Below are 10,106 nucleotides of genomic sequence, written 5' to 3'. Positions count from 1 at the left end.
AACAAGACCCTAAATTTAAAAAGGAATGATGTGAAGGCAGTGCAGAGTGAATGTTCAGTTTCTCAGAGAACCCAGACTCAGATGGTAGGTGATTTTCACAGTAACTTCATTGCACTTGTGACACTAATAAATAAACTGGAATCAATAATTTCATTGCCAGCCTTGTTGGCAAACCAAGTAAACTGAACAAATTGAGGGCTAAAGCAAGAAGGGCAACCCCTGAAAGGGGGATCACCTGAAACAAAAACAAAGTACAAGTGAGATGGCACAATGGTTAGCACTGCTGCCTCACAGTGGCAGGGACCTGGTTTCGATTCCCGGCTTGGGTCACTGTCTGTGCAGAGTTTGCATATTCTCCCCATGTCTGCGTGGGTTTCCTCCGGGTGCTCCGGTTTCCTCCCACAGTCTGAAAGACGTGCTGGTTAGATATATTGGCCATGCTAAATTCTCCCTCAGTGCACTCGAACAGGCGCCGGAATGTTGTGACTTTCACAGGGGATTTTCACAGTAACTTCATTGCAGTGTTAATGTAAGCCTACTTGTGACACGAATAAATAATATTAAAAAATGAAACTTAAAACATCAAATCAAAAGGTGAGTAAAAGGGTCAATAACACAGCCCAGCCCTGGCGGTGCCCAATGAACGTGGAAGGCTTCAATGGTGTCCATGGACACTGCATGCTCCCTCACCAGGGACACCCGGCTGTGAATATAACCTGCCCCATGAATGTTGTGAAATGTCCAATCCACTGGCGGGGTGAAAGATAGAGAGGTGGACTGCAGCGCGACATCGCTGGCGGGTTATCCACAGATTTGCAACATTGTAAACGTGCTCAATCAGGCATGATGGAGATGGCGATGGAAGGAATTCAGGCAAATTGACCATGAAGGTAAGTAAAGTGTGTGGTGGTATGTCGGGGTAGATGGGGGGGGGGGGGGGGGGGGGGGGGTGGGGGGGGGGGGGGGGGGTGGGGGGGGGGGGGAATACAGTGCTGTGAATGTGTCTGGAAAGGTGAGTGGTGATCAGCTGCAAGCAGGATAACTCATTCGCATTCTGAATATAAACTGTTGGAAGAGACAACAAAAACAAAGAACTACATTTATATATCCTGCCTTTTATGCTCCCGTGCTGTTATCTGTGGATAACTCACCAAAACTGATCATATTCATTGTTGTACTGGGGGCATCACTCAGTCTCTGCACAATGTGATAATGACTAAATCATTTATTTCTGTGATGTTGTTTGAGAGATAAATATTTGCCGGGTCACCCGCTATCACTCACTTCAATCTAGACTCTCAGCCACTTCCTCTGATCTGGTTTCAGTTATTTACAGCTATTTGGTGATACAGAACTTGGATATTGCTGTAAAGTTGGCGAGACTTTTCCTCCTCTGTCCATCAACTGACGAATGCATAATAGCCAAATCTCAAACGAGCACAAAATTTGTACTATGGAGGCAGCGAATCAGTCACTTCTCTGCGCTCTGCCCGATGTTCACTTCCTTGGACAGAATATCTGATAAATTATCGAACAATGGGAAACTGCAATTTCACTGAGTTTGCGTCTCCCCCAAATTCCAATTTCACCCCCAGTTTTCCTTCATTTTGGTGTCTCTGGTCTTTCACTCAATCTCTGTAAATTGAAGGAAACATTTTAAAATCATGGTTGCCTGGACAATACTTCACTGCAGTGCTGCCCTCTGAGTTTTACTCTGATACTGTGTAGCTTCTGGACAGAACCTCTCTCCCGAGATGAACTCCATCTGTCTTTGGGCTTTGCTGTAAATTCCACAAGAGCTGCTGTTTTATTTAGTGAGACTGTTTCTCTATTGGACCCTCCTCCTCTTCCATTGACCCCTCTCCCACCGCCCATCACCCTAAACTGTTCTCGAACATCTTTCTTTCCTGTGTTCCATCTGCCTCACATTGTCCATGGTTCACTCTCCTCATGCTATGTCTAATTCCTTTACATACCCACTTTCATAAAAACCTTCCCAAAAATACTCACCCTTCACCCTCTGTCCTTGCTACAAAATCCTTGAGCTTTCCTAATCCCTGAAATCCATCTCTGTATTCCCACAACTGAAACATTGGATGGGATTTTACAAGCTTGGTCGGACGAGACCGGAAATTCCCGCCCGAGGTCAACGGAGAGTTGTTGGGCCCTCGCCCGCTCCGATTCCATGTGGGTGAGGTGGTAGAGTTCCGGTCATCGAATCTAACCAAGTTTTCATCAGAAGCAGAGACCCGGAATGAAACAGTTTAGAAATGTCCTTCCCATTGAGAGTGAATCTCGAACATTGTCTCTCCTCCTGCTCCCCAATCTCACTCCAGCCATTGACATGGTCAATAACACAATCCTGCAGCATCTCTACTCAATTCCCTGTTCACTGAGACTCTTCTTACTCGGTTCCACATTTGCCTCATTGGTCGGGGCAATCACGCACAAGAAGTCACAGGTATAGGTTGAGGGGCAGTCGATTTAAAACTGAGATGAGGAGGAACTACTTTTTGCAGAGGGTGGTGAATTTGTGGAACTCGCTGCCCCTTAGCGCGGTGGAGTCTGAATCATTAAATGGTTTCACATTTCTGATAAAATAATGGGTTTATTAAAATGGGAACAGGTGGGGAGGTGGATTTGAGACCAGGGAGGGATCAGCCATAATCTGATGGAATGGCGGAGCAGGCACGAAGGGCTGAATGGCCTAATTCTGCTCCCAGTTCCTATGTTCCGAGACTAGCTTTATATTGTAAATATATTCATTACGATTAAATTCAAACAGCAGAGTGTTGGGGTGTTTAACCCATGAATATTATATTATATTAATATTGGATGGGAATAGAGGGGTTTTAGTTCAGTTGGGCAGCTGTAATTTTCTTTGTTCTTTGACCCCAGAACATTAGCCTGGGCCTCTGGATGACTGACCCAGGGACATTACAAACACGAAATAATCTCCAGAGAAATGGCAGCCTCTTCCTTCTCTCTCTCTCTTTACCACCTCTACTGCACCTTCCACTCTCCTCTTGTACTCCCACCCTCACTCCACACTGAATCTTCCTTCCTCACTCTGTGATCAACATCAATCCACCTCACCCTGTTCCTATTTCCAGTGAATCTCGGGTTTAAATCCGGATCTCTTGTGTTTGAACCCTCGAGTGGCAGCAATTCAGAACCCGAGTGAGCATGTTAAAAAAGGAAAAAGATTTTGAATAAATCACAGCAAGAAATTAAATCACTGACTGTGTTATTGTAACTCTCCCCCAGCTCCAGCCTCTCTGACTCTGGATCCGAACACAGCGAATCCCCGGCTCATCCTGTCTGAGGACCGGACCAGTGTGAGAGACGGAGACAAACGGCAGCCGCTCCCTGGCACCCCGGAGAGGTTTGATTCCTGGGAATGTGTCCTGGGATCAGAGGGATTCACATCAGGGAGACATTACTGGGAGGTGGAGGTGGGGGAGACAGAGTGGAGTCTGGGAGTGGCCCGAGAGTCTGTGAACAGGAAAGAGAGAATCTCCCTGAGCCCTGATTCTGGGTTGTGGAGCTGTTTCCCGGAAGAGGTTATTTTGCCCTCACCTCCCCCTCACTGACCCCTCTCACCCCGAGTGTGAATCCCCGGAAGATCGGGGTTTTCCTGGACTATGAGGGTGGACAGGTGTCATTTTACAATGCGGACAACATGTCCCATCTCCACACTTTCACCGAGAGAATCTTTCCCATCTTCAGTCCCGGAACTGAATGGCGACGGGGAAAACCTCGGTCCCCGCTGCGGGGTTAAAGGTCACTTACCGATCCATCCCATAATTTCACACCGTCTCCCTGCCTCCTGCCAGCTGTAAACTGATGAGTGTGGGTCTCAGTCACGGGTGGAGAGAGAAGCCAGGTTAACATTCCGGGTATAAACCCTGTGTGGGAACTGGGAATTGAAAGATCAGCAAGGATCCCTTAGGGCTGCGGGAAAGAAGGAAGGGGAGAAAAGAGAAATAGAAGCTCAATTGTAGAGAGGAATTTACTGGGTAGAATGAGCTGTGAACTGCAGGAACCCGGTGACCTTCCTGCCTGTAATGTTGCTCTAGAGGCAGCAGGTGGCGATAGATGACAAGGGCCATGTCCAGAATAAGTGGGAATCATCTTCGGAATGAGAGCTCTGTCATTCAGGAGAGATGATGTGGAGATGCCGGCGTTGGACTGGGGTAAACAGGAAAAAGTTTAACAACACCAGGTTAAAGTCTAACAGGTTGATTTGGTAGCAAAAGCCACTCAAGCTTTCGGAGCCCCACTCACCTGAAGAAGGGGCTTCAGGCTCCGAAAGCTTGTGTGGCTTTTGCTACCAAATAAACCTGCTGGACTTTAACCTGGTGTTGTTAAACTTCTTACTGTATTCAGGAGAGAATCAGGAACCTCTTTGGTACATGGGACAGATGGTGGTAATGTCACCAGAGCTGACAGAGAAACCCAGGATAATAATCGCAGGACAGAGGTTCAAATCCCACCACATAATTGCATAAATAAATCTGGAGTATAGATTTTTATTTTATTTATTAGTGTCACAAGTAGGCTTACATTAACACTGCAATGAAGTTACTGTGAAAATCCACAGGTGTCACCACACTCCGGCACCTGTTCCGGTGCACTGAGGGAGAATTTAGCATGGCCATGACACCAAACCAGCACGTCTTTTGGACTGTGGGAGGAGACCCACATAGATACGGGGAGAACGTGCAGTCTCCGCACAGACAGTGACCCAAGCCGGGAATTGAACCTGGGTTCCTGGTGCTTTGAGGCAGCAGTGCTAACCAATGTGCCACTGTACCACCCCAACCAAAGTTATTTGTGGCAACCTCATAGGGAAGAAAATCTGCCATCTTCACCTGGTCTAGCCTACCAGCCCCACCACGATGTGCTTAACTATTAACTGTCCTGTGTAACGGTCCAGCAAACAACTCAGTTCAAAGGTAATTAGGAATGGGCAACAAATGCTGGTGCAGTCATCGATGTACGCATCCCATAAAAAAGGGAATGGAAATGTGGAACATCAGGGTAGAAAGTGATTCTGTAATTAAGGCCTAAAAGGTCGGGATATATTCGGCACAACTTGTGGGACCGAAGGGCCTGTTTTGTGCTGTAGTTTTTCTATGTTTCTAAATGGAGTTGCTGCACAGGGGCAACCTTACTGTATTTGAATGGAAAGAAAAAATGGGCTGAATGTCCCACTCTTGTTGAGGGGCAGGATGTTTCGGGGAGATGTGAGGAAACACTTTTTTACCCAAAGGGTGGTGACGGTCTGGAATGCATTGCCTGGGATGGTGGTAGAGACGGATTGCCTCATGTCCTTTAAAAAGTATCTGGATCAGCACATCATAATATTCAGGGCTATGGGCCAAGTGCTGGCAGATAGGCAGATGTGGAGGCTTTGGAGAGGGGACAGAAACAATTTACCAGGATGTTGCCTGGTCTGGAGGGCATTAGCTATGAGGAGAGGTTGGAGAAACTTGGTTTGTGGACGGAGGTTGAGGGGAGACCTGATGGAAGTCTACAAGATTATGAGAGGCATGGACAGAGTGGACAGTCAGAAGCTTTTTCCCAGGGTGGAAGAGTCAATTACGGGGGGGCATAGGTTTAAGGTGCGAGGGGCAAGGTTTAAAGGAGATGTACGAGGCAGATGTTTTACACAGAGAGTAGTGGGCGCCTGGAACTCGTTGCCGGGGGAGATAGTGGAAGCGGATATGGTAGTGACTTTTAAGGGGTGTCTTGACAAGTACAAGAATAGGATGGTAATAGAGGGATATGGTCCCCGGAAGGGTAGGGGGTATTAGTTCAGTCGGGCAGCATGGTCGGTGCAGGCGTGGAGGGCTGAAGGGTCTGTTCCTGTGCTGTAATTTTCTTTGTCCTTTATTAGGTGGGAGTTCAGGTGTTTCTCATATGTAGGTGCGGACTCGATGAGCCGGAGGGCCTCGACTAAGCTGTATAATTCTATGATTGTTCCAACTCTGTGTGGTTTGGATCTCACCACCAAAGGTGGAGCAGGGGAGTTCTCCCAGTTTTCTGGTCAGCATTCCTCTTTGAACCAACAGTGGCAAAGAGAGATTAACTACTCACCCATCTAATTTTGATTTGATTTATTGTCACGTACTAGTATGCAGTGAAAAGCATTGTTTCTTGCGCACGATACAGTCAAAGCAACCATACATAGAAAAGGAAAGGAGAGAGTGCAGAATGTACTGATACAGTCATAGCTAGGATGTCAGAAAGATCAACTTAATGCAAGGTAGGTCCATTCAAATGTCTGATGGCAGCAGGGAAGAAACTTTCTTGAGTCGGTTGGTATGTGACCTCAGACTTTTGTATCTTTTTCCCGACGGAATAAGGTGGAAGTGAGAATGTCCGGGGTGTGTGGGGTCCTTAATTATGCTGGCTGCTTTTCCGAGGAAGTGTAGTCAGTGTCAATGGATGGGAGGCTGGTTTGCGTGATAGACTGGGATATGTTCACAAAGCTTTGTAGTTTCTTGCAGTCTTGGTCGGAGCAGGAGCCGGACCAAGCTGTGATACATCCGGAGAGGATGTTTTCTCTTGTGCATCTGTAAAAATTGGTGAGAGTGTAGCAGACATGCTGAATTTCCTTCGCCGCTTGAGAAAGTAGAGGTATTGGTGGGCTTTCTGAACTATAGCATCGGCGAGGAGGGACCAGGACAGGTTGTGTGTGATCTGGACACCTGGAAACTTGAAGCTCTCAACCATTTCGACTTCTTCCCGTTGTTGCCGACAGGGGCATGTCCTCCAGTACGTTTTCTGAAGTCGATGATGGTGATGTGTGTAACAAGGCTGTTGCATTTTCCTATGTGAGAACAGCGACTATATTTATGAGTGAAGCTTTGCGGGTGCAGCAGGGTTCTGGGATGGGTTGAGCTGCTGCAGAAACGCACACGACTCCACCTGCTGGAGGAACAGCAGCACAGCAGGAAAGTGTTTCCCACTGAACAGGAAACTGAGTGAGAAAATACACCGTTCCTGCCGCACTTTTCATCATGTGGAGATGCCCGCGTGGGACTGGGGTAAGCACAGTAAGAAGTCTCACAACACCAGCTTAAAGTCCAACAGGTTTATTTGGTAGCACAAGCAACCACAAGCCATTTGGTGGCTTGTGCTACCAAATAAACCTGTTGGACTTTAACGTGGTGTTGTGAGACTTGTTACTGCTTTTACATCACCAGGGGATGCCTTAAAGTGTTTTCCAGTCAATGAAGTATTTCTTGAAGCGTGCTCGTCCTTGGAATGCAGCAGTCAGTTTGTGCTCAGCAAACTTCCAAAAGCCGTAACATGACAATGATCAGATAATCTGTCATGTTGTGATGTTTGTGGGGAAGGGGGTTGAATATTACCCAGGCTCGGGGGACGATATCCTTGGTCTTCAAAATAGTGCCAAGCTTCCTCCTCTATCCAGTCACTTGTTATTTGGTGAATCTTTGGTGTGGTTGAGTCCAGCTCATTATTCACAGCTCATCCTTACCCGCACTGGCCTGCAGGTGTTACAGATCCATAGCATGTGGTTGACTCTGTTCAAGGACAATAAGGGATGGGCTATAAATGCCCACATCTCATGAATGAGTAAAAAAAATCTACTTCCAATTTGTAACCCAGTAGGTGGGTTTAATCACCAAAGCTCCTTCACCACCCAGCAACTCACCAAGCCTCCAAACCCATCACTCCCCATACCCGCCACTGGCCACCCCAGCAACACACACTCCCCATAACCCCCCCCCCACAGACCCCCCAGCAACACACACTCCCCATACCACTCCCCCCACAGACCCCCCCAGCAACACACACTCCCCATACCACTCCGCCCACAGACCCCCCAGTAACACACTCCCCCACAGACCCTCAAGCAACACACACTCCCCATACCCCCCCACAGACCCACCCCAGGAACACATGCTCCCCATACCCGCCCCACAGCAACACACACTCCCCATGCCCCACACATACCCCCAGCAACACACACTCTCCATAGCCCCACAGACCACCCAACACATTCCCCCCATATCCCCCAGCAACACACCCCCCCATACCCCCCAGCAACACATACTCTCCATGACCCCCACGGCCGCAGAATGGATACACAGCCCCCAATATTTCCTCCACAGTTCCCCAGCATGGGTACTCAGCCCCCCCCCATTTACAACACACACCCAGAACCCATGCAGTCGCGGCCCCAGTGCTGCTTGAGGCTTGCCCTGAGCTGCAGCACTGCCACTTCAGAGAGTTTCCAGCCCATCCAACATTAGCAACTGTCTTTGCTGCTGCCAGCACTAGGACCCAGGGTCAGCGCTAAGACCCGGTCCGATGCTGAGAGGCCGAAGTGGAACTCTGTGAATAACAGCAACCCCCCAACACACTCGCAGCCCCCCCAATGCAAAACACAACATGGCCGCCTTGAAATAACCCCCCCCCCCCCCCCCCCCCCGCCCACCTCAGCCGCATGGAGCTTTTTGAAAGCAGAGACTGACCTCCTCGCTCACCGTCTCGCTCTCTGAATGCGACTGTTCCACTTGAGGTGTTTTTCTCACTGATTCCAGCTGGGACGGGGTGAGCTCTGTCCGGGTGGGGGACGAGGTGAGCTCTGTCCGGGTGGGGGACGGGGTGAGCTCTGTCCGGGTGGGGGACGGGGTGAGCTCTGTCCGGGTGGGGGACGGGCTGAGCTCTGTCCGGGTGGGGGACGGGGTGAGCTCTGTCCGGGTGGCGGACGGGGTGAGTTCTGTCCGGGTGGGGGGACGGGCTGAGCTCTGTCCGGGTGGGGGACGGGGTGAGCGCTGTCCGGGTGGGGGACGGGGTGAGCTCTGTCCGGGTGGGGGACGGGGTGAGCTCTGTCCGGGTGGGGGACGGGGGTGAGCGCTGTCCGGGTGGGGGACGGGGGTGAGCGCTGTCCGGGTGGGGGACGGGGTGAGCTCTGTCCGGGTGGGGGACGGGGTGAGCTCTGTCCGGGTGGGGGACGGGGTGAGCTCTGTCCGGGTGGGGGACGGGGTGAGCTCTGTCCGGGTGGGGGACGGGGGTGAGCTCTGTCCGGGTGGGGGACGGGGTGAGCTCTGTCCGGGTGGGGGACGGGGGTGAGCGCTGTCCGGGTGGGGGACGGGGGTGAGCGCTGTCCGGGTGGGGGACGGGGTGAGCTCTGTCCGGGTGGGGGACGGGTTGAGCGCTGTCCGGGTGGGGGACGGGGTGAGCGCTGTGCGGGTGGGGGACGGGGTGAGCTCTGTCCGGGTGGGGGACGGGGTGAGCTCTGTCCGGGTGGGGGACGGGGGTGAGCTGTGTCCGGGTGGGGGACGGGGTGAGCTCTGTCCGGGTGGGGGACGGGCTGAGCTCTGTCCGGGTTGGGGAGGGGGTGAGCTCTGGCGAACCAATGTGAACCAATCGCCTTACGAACTACTCGAAATCCCGCCTCCCTCACTATGACTCAGAGGCGCTTTGACCAATCGGCTTTCAAATCCTCCAGAAATCAGTATTCATGCTCAGAGTGACAGGAGCGCGAACCAATCGCCTTCTGGGCTTCATGAAACCCGCCTCCCTCAGTCTAAGGGCCAAATCCCCTTCCTGACGCCAAGAACACCCGCTTCTTCTCTGATTGACAGTTATAGCGACCAATCGACAGTCCCTCCCCGGAACCGCCTCCCTCAATGGAAATGACAGCCACACCGACCAATCAGCTTCTCCATTCCCCGGAAAACCTCAGCCTTTACTCTGACTGACAGGAGCTCTGAGCAATCGAATTCCATATTCGCGAGCCCCGCCCTTCACTGTGAATGACAGGCGTGCTGACCAATCGCCTTTCAGGATTCCCCGAAGGTCCGCCTCCCAAACGTTCCTGACAGGCGCTTTGACCAATCAGCTTCCAGACTCCCCGGAAACCAGTTTTGTTCGATCGAAGTGATGAGTTCTAACCAATCACATTCCCAGGATCTGGAACCCCGCCTCCCTCACTCAGAGTGGCAGGAGCTCCGGCCAATCGGCTTCTCTATTCCCCGGAATCCCGCCCCCTCACTCAGAGTGACAGGAGCTCCGGCCAATCGGCTTCTCCATTCCACGGAACCCCGCCCCCTCACTCAGTGACG

General features: G+C 51.0%; 1 protein-coding gene across 1 annotated transcript in view; it reads left to right on the top strand.

Moving 5' to 3' along the window:
* LOC144497630 (E3 ubiquitin-protein ligase TRIM39-like) overlaps positions 1-10,106 on the top strand; it is a 46,132-nt gene that overhangs the window by 3,413 nt on the left and 32,613 nt on the right. Inside the window, 2 exon segments of the mRNA XM_078219071.1 lie at positions 3,268-3,528; positions 3,531-3,658. Coding sequence (XP_078075197.1) covers positions 3,268-3,528; positions 3,531-3,658 — 389 coding nt within the window.

This window comes from Mustelus asterias, chromosome 8, assembly GCF_964213995.1.
Source record: "Mustelus asterias chromosome 8, sMusAst1.hap1.1, whole genome shotgun sequence".
In the NCBI taxonomy this organism is placed as follows: domain Eukaryota; kingdom Metazoa; phylum Chordata; class Chondrichthyes; order Carcharhiniformes; family Triakidae; genus Mustelus; species Mustelus asterias.
The sequence above is the reverse complement of the archived record's forward strand: the minus strand, read 5'-3'. Positions and strand labels throughout refer to the sequence as shown.